The sequence below is a fragment of the Ascaphus truei genome, chromosome 10, assembly GCF_040206685.1.
Source record: "Ascaphus truei isolate aAscTru1 chromosome 10, aAscTru1.hap1, whole genome shotgun sequence".
NCBI lineage: Eukaryota > Metazoa > Chordata > Amphibia > Anura > Ascaphidae > Ascaphus > Ascaphus truei.
In genome coordinates this window covers 6110021-6130497 of record NC_134492.1, presented here as the reverse complement: position 1 = coordinate 6130497, position 20477 = coordinate 6110021, and the positions used below count along the sequence as shown (strand labels likewise).

General features: G+C 47.0%; 1 protein-coding gene across 3 annotated transcripts in view; it reads left to right on the top strand.

Annotated features, from left to right (window-relative positions):
• Window positions 1-20477, top strand: part of PRKACB (protein kinase cAMP-activated catalytic subunit beta) — a 94021-nt gene that overhangs the window by 46548 nt on the left and 26996 nt on the right. The window contains exons 1-2 of one of the 3 annotated variants that reach the window (XM_075615674.1): window positions 3250-3524; window positions 13309-13370. In XM_075615674.1, the coding sequence (XP_075471789.1) occupies window positions 3344-3524; window positions 13309-13370 (243 nt within the window). In that variant the 5' untranslated portion in view covers window positions 3250-3343. Of the gene's footprint in view, window positions 1-3249; window positions 3525-7412; window positions 7582-13308; window positions 13371-20477 lie in introns of those variants that run through there. The other 2 variants (XM_075615677.1, XM_075615675.1) reach the window with 2 other exon arrangements.

Sequence of the window (20477 nt, the reverse complement as noted above, 5' to 3'; positions counted from 1 at the left end):
TACCTGAACCACAGGTTCGATCTGGGGTGTACGTAAATTTCCTAGGACACAGATTTGGAGCGCCTCTCCTGTCTTGTTGCAGCTGTTGATCTGTGGTCCCTGATGTTTAAAGACCCGTCGGTTCCCCAGTTCTGAAGTGGCAAGTCCAGACTTGTTCCCATGGCTAATTGGGGAGATGATATTGCGGCTTTCTATTGGCGAGATTGCTGCCATATTTGTAGTCTGTAGCTATAGTAGTAGTTTTTTTTTTTTTTTTTTCAAAAGGCACAAAAACCACAATATCCTTGTAATGGTGATATCCCTGGGTGCTTTCCCTACCCTTAAATAACCCCACATCCTCATCACTAGTCACACATGGAATACATCACTGCAGTGCTCCTTCACACCTATTACTTACAATAGAAACCTGCTGTACACCTTCAGTATACAAAAGAACATGTGCGTAAAGTAACAAAAGGAAAAAATACATCGTATCTTAATGTAAACTCAAGTATAGAAAATTATAGAAACATGTTCCCAGTGAATCTTTTGCTTTCTATACAGTTCAACTTGGTACAATACACATAATCGCTTTCTCTTTATATCTCCCCAATTAATACAAAAAACTATAGCCCATCACACAACATGCCTACACCATGTACAGAAAAAAGGGTAAGTAGCCGTATTGGTCATTTCTTCCATATAGTAATGGTACAATTTGTAGAAAATAGAAAACGTCACTCCTATCACTAGGTTATTTGCCTTCGGCAGGTCTACACTTTCTTAGGACTCTGAATTAATATTAGATGCCTAAAATGACCCCAAAAGCATGCAATATTTATGGATATGAGTTGACATAATTGTAGGAAGCTTAAACATTTTTCAGACACAAACACCAGTCGCGCATCCTCGAGTACCATTATATAAGCAAGTAGGCGTGTGAGAAGTGGGGGAGGTGGGGGGGCGGGATATAAATCGTGATTACGATGTCCTCCTCTGACTGAATGAGGACCCTTTAGTCTTGCTGCCCCAACATATTTTCCTCATCCAACAGTCTCCCTGGAATCAGGTCTCTAGTCACTAGATGGCAAGTCCTTTACGCTCCCAATTCATTTTATAGCTTGTGCCTAAATATCATGTATGTCTGACAAGGGAACCTCTGATATTCAATCAGCATGAGGAAGCTGGGGTTACTTAGACAGCCTGATGAAGGGGGCGCATGCCCTGAAGCATTGCTGGGTTTTTGCGCAGCAAGAAACCTGCTTACATGTCACACACATTTTTTTTTAAATCAAGCCGTTTTTAGAATTCATGCGTGTTTCCTCATCATTCCCATCACACGTGTGCAAGTCACGTCTGTATTTGTCTGTAGTTTAATCCTGAGCAATGTAGTAGTTTAATCCTGAGCATATTTTTTTGTCCAGTAGTCTGGCTGCGTTTTCGGGCTGCTGTACTCCGCTCGCTCCAATTCATATTCCTGGTCTCTCCGCCTCCGGATGCACGCTTTCCTGCTCCCTGTGCACTTTATTAGTGAGTACTTTTTCCCTCCTTGCCTTGCCATTCACACCTTCTGTTTGCACACTTGGCCGTCTCTGCATTTGTCCATTATCTGAGATGGGGGGGACCTGCCTGATCTCAGGGATGTCCTATCCCGCCATCCACCGTTTGGGGGTTTACGGAGGTCAATGCTGTGCTTCTTGGCTTTATGTGGCTATTTCTGATATGTGGTATACTGTGTAGGCAATTTGGAGATTGTATACTACTAACCACTTTAAATAAGGGAAGCATTGGATTCATATAACCTCTATTCAGATCCTGATTGGTTTGAATGATCTTTTTGAAGATTTATTGAACTTTTATCCACATTTTTCTTATTAACCACTTATGTGCTTTATATCTCATCAGTACAACTCCTTAAACAATGAGTGATGAGACAAACGTTAACTAGAAGGCTTTGTGATTGAGTGTTCCTGTCTGTGATCAGCATTTTGTTTCAATAAAGCTGATTTTATACTCTAAAGCTTGGCGCAGTTCAAGGGAGCAGTGACCATCTACCATTTCGACTTTACCTTTTGTGATTACGTTATCAGACCGTTGAAACAATTGTATGGCCGAGAACTCCTACAATAACATGAACAAAATAGACCATCACATTTTGAAATGATATAAAAATAGCAATACCGTTTATCTCTGTAACTGTCAGCTGAGCCGACAACACAATGGTGGCAATTTTGAGGTTAAATCAACGGACTTCCATATAATTAACAAAGGGCCTGTTTCTGACTAATGTTTGTATTTTTCTCGTGATCAAGAAGCACAAAAGTTTATAACAGAAATGTAGGGACACATTAGAAGATCTTATCCCCCCCCCAAAAAAGATATATTTTAATTATTTGTCCAGTTTATTGCTCCAATATCCATGTGAGCAAATCCATACTGGCACCCACCCGATATTGCATTGGAATGGCAAGCTTTCTGTGCATCACTGAAGGGTTGCAAGTGTTATTTTAATCTCTGGCACAGAAGCTTTCTCCGATTATTTTAGACCTCCAGATGACCAGAAAAATAAAAGTAAAATATATGGAGAACTGGGGAAAGGAAGGGAAAAATAGTTGAGGTAATTTCGGTTCAGAAACCCAATAGTGACGGGCACAATAACCGATATTGTGACATATACTCATATTGCTTTTAATAGCAGTTTGGAACAAGTTCCTAAATGGAAATAAAGTACTGCAGATATATTAAAGACCAGAGTGAAATATGAAGTGGATTTTAGAAAATAACAATGGTGGATATTTGTCCCCAAAATGTTATGCACTTCTAATGTATATTTACATATATTTAAAAACTATTTCACCAAAGTAAAAGAATAAACCACGATCTATAATGGAAAAGACGCCCTATTTATAACTCTAGAACTTCCGCTTTCATTTTGCCTGCAATGTAAATTTGTGTATACCACGATATTTCATAACGAAATATCTATTCATTATAATACCAATGTTCTTTTTAGCAAGCTCTCATTTTTTTCTTATTCTTATAAAACAAAAAACATTGCTAACTAGTTTAATTCTAACTATATATATAGATATATATTGAACTAGAAAAAGAACTTCAAAGTAAAGTTGAACACACTACTGTCATAAGGAAACAGCAGTAGCAGTGGTTTTCTGCACGCACGCAGAAAGGAAGTGCGAGTCGCACGCAGACAGGAAGTGCGAGTCGCACACCGCGCTCTGCAACATTTTTACACTTTTTTTCGGATTGGAGCTGCTCGTGGCCATCTTTTAAAAAAAAAACAATATATATATATATTTATACATATACTGTATATAGTCTTCGAGAACATTCAACTTCTCCATGTATGGCAGCTTACAGCGAAAGTAACCTGTCTGCCGGGACATCAACTACCCTGCAGAAGCTAGAAGGGTTTGCAAACAAATTATTCAACCGCAACGGGAAGAGCACCGTACAGGATCAGAGGGTAGATTTGGAAAATGAGGGCCATTTTATTTCTGAATGCATTACAGAGTTGGACAAAACAAGTAAGTGTTCCTCTTGTTTTATTAGTGTTCCAACGAGCCTCGCCATGGGGAATGGCGTTACTTTTTATCTTTGCATGGCATCAGTTGCATTATACATTTTTGAACACAATGCTGAATGGAAAAGGAGGTAGTCTGGAAACTGTGTTGCCAGAAGCTTACTCCAACCTTATTCCATATGTTCGAGCCGGTACAGGCATACAATGTTTCAGGGCACCGATCCACCTAGTCAGAATTCTGTACCCCACAGATGAGGAAGGGGCTTTGATGGGGTTTACAGATGTGAGGAAGGGGCTTGGTGGGATACACAGATCTCAGGAAGGGTCTTGGTGGGGTACACAGATCTCAGGAAGGGGCTTGGTGGGGTACACAGAACTCAGGAAGGGTCTTGGTGGGGTACACAGATCTCAGGAAGGGGCTTGGTGGGGTACACAGATCTCAGGAAGGGGCTTGACCTAAATTCAAAAAGCTATGAAACCTCTTTAATTAGTCAATGAAATGCTGAAACTGGTATAGAAGGTGTTAAATAAAAAGGAGAAGTGCCCTGTATGTAACTCGCAATTTCACTTCTAATCTGAATCTGTACAGTGCGCTTTGCAGCCTGGCTAACAAACGGTCTTCTCAGGTGTAGGCATGTACATTTTATTTCTAAAGTGTTCATTTCAGGATTTTTCTGCTGAAAATAGGTTGATTTGTTAGCATAGTTGGTACTTAACCAGGTCAGCAGTGCATAGGCAGCCTCCAATGGCGTATTAATCCGACCGGCAGAGGGTGTCGCATATGGATTTAACAAAAATGCCTATTCAGCCAAAAATAACCAGCGGTCTCAGTTGCAACGTTTCTCAAGGTGCGGCTCCTCGGCTTCACTCTGCGTACCATTTCCTGGGCGTCCAGGAAGGCCTATTTTGAGCAGGCGCACCAGCATCGCCTGGGTATTTTCCTTGTTTATGTAGCCTGGGCAACATCTATTTTTCCATTTCATCTGGCCCCCAATAATCTTAATGAATCAGATCCGTGGGCAGGAGAGGAAATTGGAAGGGAAATGGCACAGGAAGGGAAGAGACCTGGCAACATATGACCAACAAAGGGAGAGCGAGGACTGGTAGGTAATGCAAATCCATGTGCCTCACACCACCACATGCCAACAAGCTGCCCTCCTCTACCTGACCAAGAGGAGAGGGATAGAGCTGTGCTAGTAACATTCTCGCTGCTTAAAGGGTGGGCTTGCTTTCTGTACCATTGTTAAGGAATCTTTTACATGTTTAACTTGCTGGACAAGACTTTGGAAAACTTTGATGTAAATGAGAACTTGCAAATCCAACGTTTCCCGTGTTGGTTTAGTAAGAGCATTAGAACCAGTGACGTGTTGAATCTGCTGATTTAATGAGGTCTTGCAATTATCCAATGCGGGCTTTGCTTTCATAAATAGAAAGTAAAACATAAGGCGAACTCTCAGTAGTTTCCATGGAGATGAACAGCTTCCCTGTGCCTGAAGTCCGTCGGTCTCCGTTCGCTTCCCTAATCCTGAATGCGTAAGCTATTTTGTGTAGCTGGCTTTTGCAGCCTCCTGTCCCACATAGGTTCTTATGTTCTTACACGCACTGTGTAAGTACATGAAACTAGCAGCTAAATGTTTGTGAGCACCCCAGGCATGGGCAGCATACCTTCTGCCAGGATGTGAGGGCACTCATTTAAGCTGCCGCTAGCTGCTGTTTAAAAAAAATGTTTTTCCATTCAATATGTGCATCAATACGATCTACACACTGACAAGTGGCTAGCTAAGTTGTCGATCGATTGGCGAAGATTCGACTCAGGGGTTCACTAAATGGCTGCCCGTGCAGCTGAAGAGGACCCAAGATGCAAAGTTCTGTGGGGAAGATTATGTGACCAGGCAGTCACTAGATACAATTGGTGCACTGATAGCGAGAGGGCAGGGCTCAAAAAGGAGAGTGCCAGAGCCCCTTTTAGGATATATAGCCTTAAATTAATTATATGTCTTATTGTATCATATTGTTGTACAGTTCTAGGTTTTTGTTTATATCCATTAACTCCTAGGGAGTAATTTATTGATGGTATTAGATACCTTTTTTATGTGTGCACATTCTATTATGAGCAGCCATTTGTATAACAATGGCTATATGTTTACATGCAAATTGGTTGCTATGGGTTACCTAACACAATTTATACTGTGCTAAGGCCTCAGAACTACAACCCCTGACAGGACCAGTTTCCTTGAAACGCGTAGGGTAGTATCTCTGGCCGCTACATGGGAGTGAATTGGAGCTGTCCTGAGTAAGTAGAGGTGGTGTATGGGCGCCGATTGGAGCTTCCTGTGGTTGTTCCAGGTGGGGACGTCAGGTCGGCGAGACGTCACTATGGCCTCGCCCAATCACGTGATGCAGAAGTGCGTCAGCTGTCCCCACTGAAGGAGAGTACCGAGGAGGTTTGAGGAAACCGTCTGAGCACGAGGCCTCTGTCATTTACTTACCCGGCTTCAGTCTTCGCGTCTCCATGGCAATGCGGTGTCATTTGATGCCTGTTGCCATGACGACGTGGCGCCAAATGCCGGGCGGGTCATGTGACCCCGCTGCATCATTTGACGCTGCAGGGGGGGTGACACCGGAGCAGATCAGACAGGGGGCTCAGTGCAGGAAGTTTGCGCACCCCTGTGGCAGACGATAACTTGCTTTCACTTTTGTAGAACTGTAATATTTGTGGTTCAGTGAGATACATTGTCGGCCCCAATGCTTCTTTTTATTGTAGAATATTTTAACATTAAATTAATGGCCACTATTAAATCCTTAGCAGATCTGTAATTGTTGCATCGTTTCAAGAAAGGATCTTGGACATTCTGTGAAGTATGTCTGCCTTATTATTCAGCATGTTCGTTTTCATAGGATACGGGGGAGTCCCAACATGCAATATTACATCTACACGTGATGTGATGAAGTAAGAGCCAAACCGACCTTCCTTCCATTACATCAGGGGCTCTCAAGGCCCCCTCCCCCTCCCCCCCCAACAGGTCAGGTTTTCAGCATATCCCAGCTTCTGCACAGGTGGCTCAATCATGAGCCACTGATTGAGCCACCTGTGCTGAATCAGGGATATCTGTAAAACCTGACCTGTTGGGTGGTCTTGAGGACTGAAGTTCAGTACCCCTTCATTACATGGAGTAACAGACTTCTATGGATGTTTCAGTAATATTTGGGTCACTTTTACTGCAAATACAGCTGGGCTTAGAGGAAACTGCAGGGAGCAGGCTGACTTATGTCAGAGCATGTGATGCCTGCAATTGTTCTTTTACATTTCTTGTGCCAGGCTTCTTGAGCAAGATTATCTGTTGTGTTCTTGCTTTTCTACATGACCTGCATGTACTAACATTACAGATCACTTTGTAACGCGGAGTTGGTTACACATCTCAAATACCTCGGGAGTAGGGGGGGAACGGTAGCATAACAAACTGTGCAGATATATTGCGGAAGTCATGACTGCAAGGGTAGATTTAAAGATTCACAAGGATGACTGGGGAGGATACAAATAAACGGATAATTCTGAGCTTATGTTGCCATGGCAACAAACCGGGGCTGATTTAATCAAAAGCCGTTTTAACCATTTCAAGTGCAGTGTTTACTTACATTTTGTGTTCCTTTACTAAGGAGTATATGAATGCAGCTCAGGGGTGGCCAGCTCTGGCCTGGAGTTGCTCACCCCTGATGTAGATGTCTATGTATTTATTGTTAAACCCTTTTAGTCCAGATAAAGGTTTGCAGTGCATTATAATGTAATGTGTTTCAGACCCCTTAAGCACTGTATGGGTTAAATATGGGAGGTTAAGTGTAAATGAAGCACCCGCTCTCCCTGCAGGTTGTTGTGAAATGGATAGACATAACGCACCTTAAGAACACACGCGTTTTGGATGGCACAGCGTAATTTTGGGGTTTGGGCTCTAAATTTAGCAGAATCCTTATTCTGACTCGTGCGGATTAAACAAACTGCCTCTCGTTTTTTATTTCGTATCGTGAGCAATATGGTGCTGGAAACAGGCTTTTCAACATGAGTGGTAAGTACAAGGGCGAGAAAACGATGTCCTCATACACCACAGCAGCCCGTTTTCCTGATCAAATGCTGTGCACAGCGGGCAGGCATTGAAGGAATGTAAGGGGGCTGTTGCTGTGACCATGTCTGGAGGGGCAAATGTTCTAGAAATAACAATGCTGAGGATGCTGGTGTGAAAGGTGTCTGTCCTGCGCGTTCTGCGAACGTTCACAACTTATTTTGCACATGTTTGTGACCGCTTTTCATATGTAAACCTCTCCGTTTCACTGTGGTTTAACTGCTTGCTTAGCAGAATTGTGTAGCACAGGGCAGGTTTCTCATCTGTATACAACATAAAATTGTATGCAGAACTGAACAGAAAAAATTGTAATATTTGTCTTTGTGAAGATCAGTATTTCAGCTTTAACGCCTGTGATTTATGTAGGTCAGAAGAACCCCTAAAATGTGGTGTCTACCCCATTGATCATTTTTTGTATCCATTTTTCAATGGTATGCTATTAAAAGGAACAGTGGAATTAGGTACAAAGAGATTGAGACGTGGTCAGCCAGGGTTCACGGTGTGCTTGAAGTGGCTGAGGACACACGCTTTTATTATAGTGACTTGTTTTAGAAATATTGTGTCTGTAACTCTGCTTTCGTTAAGACGGTGTTTGTGAGGTTTTTTTAAATCCCTAAACCGTAAAGTAAAGGTAAAGTTTTTCGTTCTTCAAACATTACTCGATTGCTACTCTGGTTACCATAGATTTCAATAACCATGTTGTGTAACAGTCTAGTTTGCATCTTTGTGCTACTTGGAAATGTTACTGCTTCTGTTTAATACAATAACTGCAATTTTACATATAAAAGGTAAATAAACCCACTTGGGTGTAAACAAACATCCTCTATTTTTGTAGTTAGGAGATTGCAGGAAATGTACCTTTCTCCCCCTAGTTTCCTCACAATCTTTAATGTCATGTTTATTACAGATTTGTGTCCTCTTTGTGAGATCTGCTTTGACGGTTGGAACCTTTTTTTTTTAGAATACGGGGAAATTGAAAGTTGTTTGTTATCTTTTACAAATGCAGATCATACTGTTCCTGGTCTGATGTCCGTTGTACCGAATGAAAAAAAAAAAAAAAGCAGCATGCGCTATGTTTTCAGCCACTAGAAATATGATTTCGTAGCCTTTTAGTTCCGTGACCAAACCTAATCTGTCAGAATATGGGAGACCAGATAATATTCACTAAAATGTGTATTTTTTATTTTTTTTACTTGATGTGTGATCAGAATAGCGTCTAACCCAGTAGATTAGGGTCACCTATTTTCTTGTATTCAATGTGTATAGAGTTCTATATACGGTTTTTATTAAAACATTCATGTGCAAGTTACTGAAATATGTGGACAATGGAGCTCCAGTTAATATTTTAAAGCAACACTCAGGGGCCTATGCAGAGAGCAGCGAATTTTAAAATTGGCGAATTTATTAAAAAGTAGCTTTTTTGGAGAGTTTTAATCTCCATATGCAGAGAAGTGCGAATTCTGCTATGTTTAACATGGATGCGTGTGGCGAGTTTAAATTGGCGAGATGCGCGCTTCAGAAATGTGTTAAAACAAATTCGCGCCTTTTTTTTTCCCTTTGCAATGGCCGCGAGCGGCAGTTTTTTCTGGCGAGGCAAAACGGAGACAATCGCGCCATTTTATTGGCGCGAACAGCCGCTAGATGCCGTTCGCGCCACTCTGCATACGGATATTTTTAAAACTGGCGAGATTGAGGTTCTCGCCAGCCGCGAGGCGAGTTTTACAAATAGAAAAGAAAAAGTGGCGCGTTTTTCGGAACTCGCCATTTTCTGCTGCTTTCTGCGCGATTTTCTCCAAAAAATGGCGAATTTCGAAATAGCTCTGCTCTCTGCATAGGCCCCAAAATCTTTTTGTACAGAAACCCGTATAATCCCTCTTGAATACAGTGTGTTTAACAGTTTTATTCCTTCAAGATATCCACATTTACATTACTTTCATTAATCTGGTAGAAATTCTCGGCTCTAACGTGATTAAAATTAACTGCTAAAATATTTTGCGTAGAAAGCTACAAGGCAAGAAGGCCAATCATTAATAATCTTCCTTCATTTATACACAAGTGTTTATTTTTGTTTTGAGTGTTAAATTAGAGTGGTTGTTGTACACTGTTTATTGTTCAAAGGTTATTCGATTTGAAAGAAACATTAAGCCTGTGGGTCAGATAAATATTTTGGGCCACTAAGCCAAATGGGCTTTCTGACCCATGTATACAAAGATAACAAACATATCTTGAAAGGACAACAATTACGTTAAAATTGTAGCGGATGTTACACAGTTTTATCTTTTTTTTCCCCCTTTTAATTCTGGGCATTATTCATTCAGTAATGGCCAGAATTTTTGGCAACTTTGCTAATTCACCTTTCAGAGATGCAGGGGGAGCGTGCTGAGAATTTGAAATAAAAAAAAACTACCAAATTTAAAACTGCTAACCGTAATTACCTCTCCTGGTCCAAGCTGCAGCAGCACCTCCGTTCCTCTCCTCTCGCAGCACGCACTCGCGCACAGCACGGCAGCATATGCAGTCTCTCTCACAGCACGCACTCGCACACAGCAGCATATGCAGTCTCTCTCACAGCACGTACTCGCACACAGCACGGCAGCATATGCAGTCTCTCTCACAGCACGCACTCGCACACAGCACGCCAGTATATGCAGTCTCTCTCACAGCACGCACTCACGCACGGCACAGCAGCATATGCAGTCTCTCTCACAGCACGCACTCGCGCACAGCACGCCAGCATATGCAGTCTCTCTCACAGCACGCACTCGCACACAGCAGCATATGCAGTCTCTCTCACAGCACGCACTCGCACTCGCGCACGGCAGTATATGCAGTCTCTCTCACAGCTCGCACTCGCACTCGCGCACGGCAGCATATGCAGTCTCTCTCACAGCACGTACTCGCACACAGCACGGCAGCATATGCAGTCTCTCTCACAGCACGTACTCGCACACAGCACGGCAGCATATGCAGTCTCTCTCATAGCACGTACTCGCACACAGCACGGCAGCATATGCAGTCTCTCTCACAGCACGTACTCGCACACAGCACGGCAGCATATGCAGTCTCTCACAGCACGCACTCGCACGGCAGCATATGCAGTCTCTCTCACAGCACGCACTCGCGCACGGCAGCATATGCAGTCTCTCTCACAGCACGTACTCGCGCACGGCAGCATATGCAGTCTCTCTCACAGCACGCACTCGCACACAGCACGGCAGCATATGCAGTCTCTCTCACAGCACGTACTCGCGCACGGCAGCATATGCAGTCTCTCTCACAGCACGCACTCGCACACAGCACGGCAGCATATGCAGTCTCTCTCACAGCACGTACTCGCGCACGGCAGCATATGCAGTCTCTCTCACAGCACACAGCACGGCAGCATATGCAGTCTCTCTCACAGCACGCACTCGCACACAGCACTGCAGCATATGCAGTCTCTCTCACAGCACGCACTCGCACACAGCACGGCAGCATATGCAGTCTCTCTCACAGCACGCACTCGCGCACGGCAGCATATGCAGTCTCTCTCACAGCACGCACTCGCACACAGCACGGCAGCATATGCAGTCTCTCTCACAGCACGCACTCGCACACAGCACTGCAGCATATGCAGTCTCTCTCACAGCACGTACTCGCACACAGCACTGCAGCATATGCAGTCTCTCTCACAGCACGCACTCGCACACAGCATGGCAGCATATGCAGTCTCTCTCACAGCACGGACTCGCACACAGCACGGCAGCATATGCAGTCTCTCACAGCACGCACTCGCACACAGCACGGCAGCATATGCAGTCTCTCACAGCACGCACTCGCACACAGCACGGAAGCATATGCAGTCTCTCACAGCACGCACTCGCACACAGCACGGAAGCATATGCAGTCTCTCACAGCACGCACTCGCACACAGCACTGCAGCATATGCAGTCTCTCTCACAGCACGCACTCGCACACAGCACTGCAGCATATGCAGTCTCTCTCACAGCACGTACTCGCACACAGCACGGCAGCATATGCAGTCTCTCTCACAGCACGCACTCGCACACAGCACTGCAGCATATGCAGTCTCTCTCACAGCACGCACTCGCACACAGCACGGCAGCATATGCAGTCTCTCTCACAGCACGCACTCGCACACAGCACTGCAGCATATGCAGTCTCTCTCACAGCACGCACTCGCACACAGCACGGCAGCATATGCAGTCTCTCTCACAGCACGCACTCGCGCACAGCACGGCAGCATATGCAGTCTCTCTCACAGCACGCACTCGCACACAGCACGGCAGCATATGCAGTCTCTCTCACAGCACGCACTCGCGCACGGCAGCATATGCAGTCTCTCTCACAGCTGCTAGTGCTGTCGGAAACTGGTGGGTACCAACTAGTAACTAAACGTGTATGGAGCAGCAGCCAACCACTGGAGGAGCTGACCTCAAATGACTACCCCATATCTACCACCCCATCTACCACACTGCAATACCCTTAAGGAAAGGACTCTTACAGTTATACCTTTTAATATGTATTGGGGGGGGGGGAGTGGTGTTATATGTATTTTTTGGGGAGGGGGGGGATTGAGAGGGTGAGTGAGTGAGAAAAAGAGGGAGTAAGAATGAGACAAAGGAGAGGGGACTAGTGAGGTCTGAAATGGGGGGTTGGGAGGGGGCTTGGACGTAACTAATACCGGGCCTCTTGAATTCTGTCTGCTGCTCTGACTAGAGAACTAATTTTATTACTGGAGAAAAAACACACAGGCTATTGCATGGATTGCTCCTATAGAGAATGAAACCCTTGCAGGCATCCATCTTAATGCAGCAGCCCGTGCTGGGGGGGGGGTGTTTGGGGGGAGGGGGGTGGGAAGGAGAGAGGCAAGGTGTGGGTGTATCCCTCGGCTTCTGAGGACCCCCAAGATCCTGAAATATAGCTGTTTTTATCCACAAGGCAAATAATCATCCCTGCTCCGGTCGCCAATAATGGTGTGATGGGGAGATAGGCCCTTAATCAGTGAGCTCTGGCAGTAAATACTCTAGCGTCTATTTTTTGGGGCTTAGACGTGTGTTTTCCCGGTCACAATCCCCCCCTCCCCTCTGCACCCTTCACCTTTTCACAGTTGACGTTGCATATGCAAGTGTTCTTTATGCATCCCTTACTCTGGTGCCTTCGCCAAACCTCCGGGGACCCCTCTGGGTTGCTTGTAAAATAGACTTTAATCACCAATATAAAGTTGCAACATCTGCTGATGGTGCAACTTCCTATTGGCAGCCAGTGAGCCTGACCCTGCGGCCATGCTGTGTCGGGGGTTCACAGATCGACTCCATGGTACCCCACGGTTCAGGTATGTTTAACAAAATAAAACAGACTGGACTGCTGTTTTACAACGTCTGCAAGTTGGGTCATTAGTCCGTTGCCCGATGAGCCATATTATTATTTTGTGAAATTGTGTTTGTATGTTATCTTCTAAAAACATTTGTTGTGTCTATAGTTTATTGGAACTGAATATTCTAACAAAATGTTGGGGCCCAATAACTTTGTTTCGAAGTGAAGAGCTAGAAAAATGTAAAAGTAACTAAAAATGGCAATCGTTTTGTTTTTAGCAATATTGTACCTTACAAACTCATGGATATCTTTCTGATTCTGTCACTTAACTTCTTTTTATGCTTTTGTTTATTTCAGTGAAAGAGTTTCTAGCCAAAGCCAAAGAAGACTTTTTAAGAAAATGGGAAAGCCCGCCGCAGGTAAGAGAATCTGGTCTATAATAACCCTCTGTACAAGGGCCTGTATTTTCATTTCACCCGCTGCTTTTGTCCAGTTCGCACTAGTCGATTTCTCGCCATTGCTGTGATTGTGCGACAGTCGGCTATTTAAAGCGGCAATCCTGCTTCTTTTTTTTTCCGTGCGTTCTAGGATTGAAGCGGGGGGTCTCCACAGCTGAACCGTTGGTACTGACATTAACAAGTTTCGGCTCCAGAGATCCCGTTTCCCACATATAAAAAATAAACGTTCTGCTGCTTCAACAAAATGATGATCATCAATAATACAGTTGATATTTAAGATGTAACTTGTGTGTGTGTGTGTGTGTGTGTGTGTACCCACCCGCGTGTTTCTGTGCAAACCGACGTGGTTTATGCTGCATTCCTGCAGTGCTTCATTTGTAGGCCGGTGCATGTGCAGAGTTAGCACCTGTGCTGAATGCATCATGGAATTCATTCCATCCCGCAGGATAAGGTTATACATTTTTTTGGTGAACTATTTGGGGTTTGTGTGCAATTGGTGGCTCTAACATTTGTGGGAGGGGGGGGAGTTTGTTTTTGTTTTGTAGTTGCCGTTAATAAATGCAATGTGACGATAGCTTCCACAGGCTTATTAATATTACACAAAAATAATTGGGTTTGAACTGAACGAGGCTTAAGATATAATAAATTGTATTTATTCCTTAGAATAAAGGTGAACACAACAGATAATACAGTAACAAACAAGAAGTACACTTACTTAAGGGTTGGGGAATGAGAAGTATGATGTAGCATTTCTTTCAGCAGTGAGGAAATCATTCAGGTGATATCAGGTAACCATATCAGCAAACGAAGACAAAGGATATATGGGTGGACAGCAGTTTATAAACCATTCTCCTTCTATTCTTAACCTTAAGCACAGGGGATTGGTTTACAATTACCTCCAGCCACTCACTAACGTGGGAAAGCATTCTGACCCATGCCCCCCTGCTAGTTGGCACATGCGCAGTAGAACTCTGGGGGTCTCATTTCTGAAGCCCCACATTTACGTCAGGAATGCCAGACAGTCTACCATTTGGAGTTCTGGCAGGAAAACCTTTGTTGAAAGGTGTTAACTGGAACACTTAAGACCTGCCCTGGTTTGGGCTTCGGATAAACAGTGAGGGTGATAAAACTCTTTGAACAGCACTTAAATCCTAGACATAGCGGCGTCCCCAGGGCCATCTGCTACCTTATGGCCCAAAAGAATTTCTTCTTGGTCTTTGTCCATACCTTAAGATACACTATTAAGCATAAAACATAAACGTATTAAAATATCCGGTTCCGTTAGGTTTAGCAGGTCCAAACTTCCCAGTTCGCATTGCCAGAACTGGGACACCATATGGTCCAAAAAGCGACTTGCTACGACCTAAGAAACCGGAGTTACACCAATGCACATTAAATCATTTTAATACAAAAATCTCCATTGAAAAAGAAATCTCAGCTTTTCACTAAATCCCCATTGAAAACAACGGGTAGCTCCGCCATAGACTTTCAATGGTAAATCGCCGCCATTGAAGTCAATGGGGGTTTTCTGCCATTGAAGTCTATGGGAAAAGTCCCGAACTTCAAGGGGGTCCATACTCCGTCGGGTTGGTCCAAGCGGGTCAAGGATGGTTCTGCAGCGATGCCGGAGCAGTGGCTACAGATACCCCAAACCCTGATCCGCTGAACCCTCCGGAACCGGAGATATGGATTCCTAAAATTCAGCATTTCTCACTTAGTCATTTTTCTGAGCCGTTTCTGCCGCCGCCGGCAAAGCCTATGGCGCGACCCGCTCTATCTGGTTCGACCCTTATCGGGGGTCCAGGATTCGGGGACCCGGTGGTGGTCGAGTGGGGGGACGCTTAGGAACTAGGGGCAAAAAGAATTTTATCCCTAGGTGCCCTAGAACAGTTTATTTCCCCGCTAATTGACGTTGAACTTGACCCAGTGATTTTAGCTCTTTTGAAGGACATTGTATCCGCTTTGCGGTTTGCGGTCTGGACGGCAGCCAACTAGGTTACCTCGAGGCATCTCCATTGAAGTCAATGAGCCCATTGACTTTCAATGGGAAACCGCCGCTCTCCCTCTCGGACGCCACCTGCTGGTCACTACAGGAAACAGGACGAAAACAGCACAAATTCCTATTGAAATGCATTGAGCCCTAATGGCGGCCAATGGGGACCTGCAAAATGGTGTCCGAAAAGGCGGGAAACTTACACAAAGAGCTATAATCATTAAAGAATTATTAACCCTTGTGCTCCCGGATGGATTCTAGTGTGTGTGTGATGCAAACACTGAGTAACCAGACATTACAATGGAACAGGGGAAAATACATTTACATGTCATAACAAGGGTTACATCACATTTCTGGACCTCAGCCCAGTTAACCCCTTGTCTCCCTGGTGCGGTCAGGGGTGGCCAAATGGGGTGCAACCCCTTTAATACCGGGCCACCCCCTCTCTCCCTCTACACCTCCCCTTCTTAATGCGTGTCCTGTGGCCCACTGGCCCTGACGGGGAGTGGGGCACTGCTGGCACCATTAATGAATTCAGTCTCAGAGGGATAGTCCTGGCGTGAAAGTCCATCAGCATTGCTGTTTTCACTACCCTTTTTGTGCTGAATGGTGAATTCAAATTCTTGCAAAGCCAAGCTCCATCTCAGCAGTTTGGCATTTTCCCCTGATACCCTCTGTAGCCAGCTCAGGGGATTGTGGTCGGTAATGACCGTGAAAGCCCTCCCATAGACATAGGGCTGGAGCTTTTTGAGTGCCCACACAATGGCCAAGCACTCCTTTTCAATGGTGGCATATGCCACCTCCCTGGGGAGCAGTTTGCGACTGAGATACACCACAGGGTGCTCTTTGCCGTCGTCCCCCACCTGGCTCAACACAGCCCCCACACCAAAGTCTGAGGCATCAGTCTGAATAAGAAAATGCTTGGTATAATCTGGGGCAGCCAGGATGGGGGCCTCAGCAAGCGCAGCTTTCAGTGCCTGGAAAGCAGTTTCACAGGCAGGAGACCAGATAATAAGCACAGGCAGTTGCTTCTTAGTCAGATCAGTCAGGGGTTTGGCCACGGCGCTGTACTGTGGGACAAATTTCCTGTAGTACCCTGCGGTGCCCAAAAAGGCCATGACCTGTTTCTTGGTTTTTGGAACAGGCCACTGAACTATGGCTTCTACCTTGGCTGGGTCTGGCTTGAGATGCCCTCCACCCACCCTGTGCCCTAAGTACAGGACTTCTGCCATCCCTACCATACACTTAGTGGGTTTTAAGGTAAGCCGAGCCTCCCTGATTCTATCCAGCACCGCAGCTACATGTCCTATGTGGGATTCCCAGGAATTACTAAAGACAGCAATGTCATCTAAGTAAGCCCTGGCATAGCTCTGCATCCCTTCCAGTAACCTATTGACCAGGCGTTGGAAGGTAGCCGGGGCATTCTTCATCCCAAATGGCATCACCAAAAACTCATAGAGGCCACTTGGAGTGATGAATGCTGACTTCTCCCTAGCCTCCAGGGTCAGGGGAATCTGCCAGTAGCCTTTGCTCAGATCCATGGTGGTCAGATACTTTGCCCCCGCGAGTTCATCTAGTAACTCATCCATGCGGGGCATGGGGTAAGCATCTGACACCGTCCCAGCGTTGAGCAACCGGTAGTCCACACAAAACCGGGTGGTTTTGTCCTTCTTAGGCACTAGGACTACTGGACTTGCCCAAGGGCTCTGGGACGGAGTAATTACCCCTAGGGTCAGCATCTCCTCAATCTCTCTCTCCATACTTGTCTTGACCTCTGCTGACACTCTATAAGCGTGCTTATGCAGAGGCTGCAGGTCCCCTGTGTGTACTGGGTGTTTGGTGAGATGTGTGGTCCCTGGCATGTCAGTGAAGAGGGCGCTATACTGAGCTAGCATGTCCCTGGCTTCTCCCTTCTGCCTAGCACTCAACTGTGCCCCGATCTCTACCTGCTCAACAGTGTTTCCTTGCTTTGCCTCCCCTAGGAGATCAGGCAGAGCATTGCTCGCCGGATCCTCCAGCAGTGGGCTACAAATGGCCATTACTGCTCCCATACTCGGTGCTCGGTATTCCTTTAACATATTAATGTGATATGTCTTGTGCCTCTCAGGCGCTACCTGTACAACATAGTTGCACTCATTCACCTTTCGGATGACCGGATACGGTCCCGACCAGGCAGCCATTAACTTGTTCTCCCGAGTGGGTTTGAGAACAAGCACCTGCTGTCCTGGGATGAACTCTCGGCTACGGGCCTGCTGGTCATACCATTGCTTCTGCTTGGTCTGAGCAGCCCTGAGGTGGTCCTGGGCCACCCCCATAAGCATCTCTAACCGGTCTCTGAGATCTACTACATACTGGATCACTGAAGCATCAGTAGCAGTAGTCTCCCCCTCCCATCCCTCACGGAAGAGGTCCAGAGGTCCACGTACCCTGCGGCCATATAGTAGCTCGAAGGGGGAGAAGCCTGTAGATTCTTGCGGTACCTCTCGGTATGCAAACAGCAAGTGCTGCAGGCATCCCAGAGACAATGTAACAGTTCACTCATGAACTGCGACCCCTGATCAGTTAGGATCTCACTAGGGAAACCTACCCTAGCAAAAATGTTCAGCAAAGCTGCTGCCACTGTCTTGGCACTTATGGTGCCCAGCGCTACCGCCTCAGGGTACCGGGTGGCAAAATCCACCACTGTGAGGATGTAGCGCTTCCCTGACCTGCTAGGAATCATGAGGGGTCCTATCAGGTCCATCGCTACCTTCTGGAAGGGTTCCCCTATTATCGGTAGGGGTCTCAGGGGTGCCTTCACACGGTCGCCCGCCTTACCTACTCGTTGGCAGGTATCACAGGAGCGGCAGAAATCAGCCGCATCCCTGGATGCCCCCGGCCAGAAGTAACGCTGCAATAACCGGGCTCGCGTTCTGGTGCCCCCCTGATGTCCCGCTAACGGAATAGAGTGAGCTACCCGTAACAATTGCTGTCGGTACCCCTGGGGTACTACTAGCTGTCGCTTACCGGTCAATCCCTTCTCTAGTCCCGGGTTCCCTTCTTCTCTGTATAGGAGTCCCTTATGCCATAGGCAGCGCTCAGTGCCCTCCCCTGCCTGAGATTCGGACGCCCGAAGTCTCACGCCGGCCAGGGTAGGGTCTACCTTCACTGCCTCCCTAAACTGGGCTCCTAAATCTGCCCCCCCCCCCCCCAGTCATGTCATTGTCAGGGGAAGGGGACACGGTAAGGGAGAACAGTAAGTCAGCCTGTGGTTGCAACTGATCCTGGCTTACCTCCCTGGGCTCCTCTGTGCCCTCCGCTAACGTTGGTCCCAAAGGCTGGGGGACTGGGGTGGCCACCGCCGGCATTGCCGCGGTCTGGCTCCGGGTAACCGCCGCCACTGCAGCGGGCTGGGGCACCCGGTCGTAGGTGCAGGTCATCGGTCCCAGGTCATTGCCCAAAAGAATTTCAGCATCCAAACCTGGTAAAACCCCCACCTCCCGCACACCCTTGCCCACCCCCCAATCCAAAAAAATGCGGGCCACCTGCAGGAAACGTGGCTCTCCGTCAGCCACAGTGATCTGTATCCCAGGGCCTGGGATCAATTCCTCTGGCCGGACCATATCAGGTCGGACCAGGGTCACTGCAGCTCCTGAATCAAGTAAGCCAACTGCTTGCCGGTCACCGACTGTGACCGGGGTGAGATGCTTGCTCCTGCCGTCCGTCTGCTGCAGGTCTGCGCTGTGATGTCCTCCGCTCCTGGCTGTAGGCACTGAAGAAACCGGGGTAGGGGTGACATGGGACGTCTCGCTGGGAGTTGTTTCCATGACCGGTCCTGGTTCTTTGGTGGAAGCCACCCGCACGCGGGCTACCGGCTTTGCAGCTGGGGTGCGTTGCCCTCGATAGGGTCCGTTGGAACGCAGGGGTTCCGGGCAATCTGGTCTGATGTGACCAGTGCTGTTGCAATTGTAGCACCGGCGCTCATGCCGGAGCTCTCCCGCCTTCTGTGACCCGCTGCCCGCAGGCGGCTTTTGGGTCCACTGGGGGGTACTCACAGCTTTCTTGGCCGGCGCCGGTGGGGTTACCGCTTTGGCTGGTACCTTGGCGGTCATCTGGGACCGGCTGACCACATAGTCATCTGCCATCCTCGCCGCCTCGGTGTAGGTCTTGGGCTTTTTATCATACACAAAAGCCCTCACCGCCGGCGGGCACTGCTGCATGAGCTGCTCCTTAAAGATGAGGTCCAGCAGGCGTTGGTATGTCTTGGCCTCAGAGCCCTCCACCCAGTGTAACCCATACAAAGCCATGCGGGTCACATAAGTGACATAGGTCTCCTGAGGGTGCCTCTCCTCCAGCCGGAACTTACCCCGGTAAGCTTCAGGGGTAAAACCGTGCTGAAACAGCAAAAGTTCTTTCAGGTGGTCATAGTCATCAGCAAACTCCTCTGTAAGCGCCATCAAAGTCTGTTTAGCCAAGCCGGAGAGTAGCGGGTCCAGGCGTGCAACCCTATGCTGGGGAAGCACCCCGTACCGCCGGCACTGCGTTTCAAAGTTCCTTAGAAACATGTCAATCCGATCAGTGCCCTCCACATACTTGGTGAGACTGTGCTTGTCCAGTTGGAGTCCATCTCTGGGGGGTCGGACCGGGGGGCAATAAGCGGGTCTGTTCATTGCCATGGAGATAAACTTTAGCCGCTCCTCCGGTGTCCCTCGGTCTCCCCACGCTGTTATCAGTGCCAGCATTTCAGGGGTAAACGGACTGGGAGCCGCAGCTATCAGTGCCCCTCCTGCTGCACTTGTCCTGGGAGGTGCACTTGGTCCCTCCCCGGGATCCTGCCGGCCCGGCACTGGGTTCAGTCCCTGATCTCCGGGCGGCTGTAAAAGGGCAAGCTGAGCTACTTCCAGGACCTCTGGATGCTCAGCTTCATATGCGGTGACTGCAGCAACCATGTCCTCGACCTCCTGGTCCACATATTCCAGTCCATAGGCACGGCACTTGTCTTTTAGCGGATTTCTAGTTCTCAGGTAATAGAGGTTCTCCGCTTCACTCATGGCTCTGAGTTCTGGGTCACAGCAGTGAGGTGGTGTGACAACTTG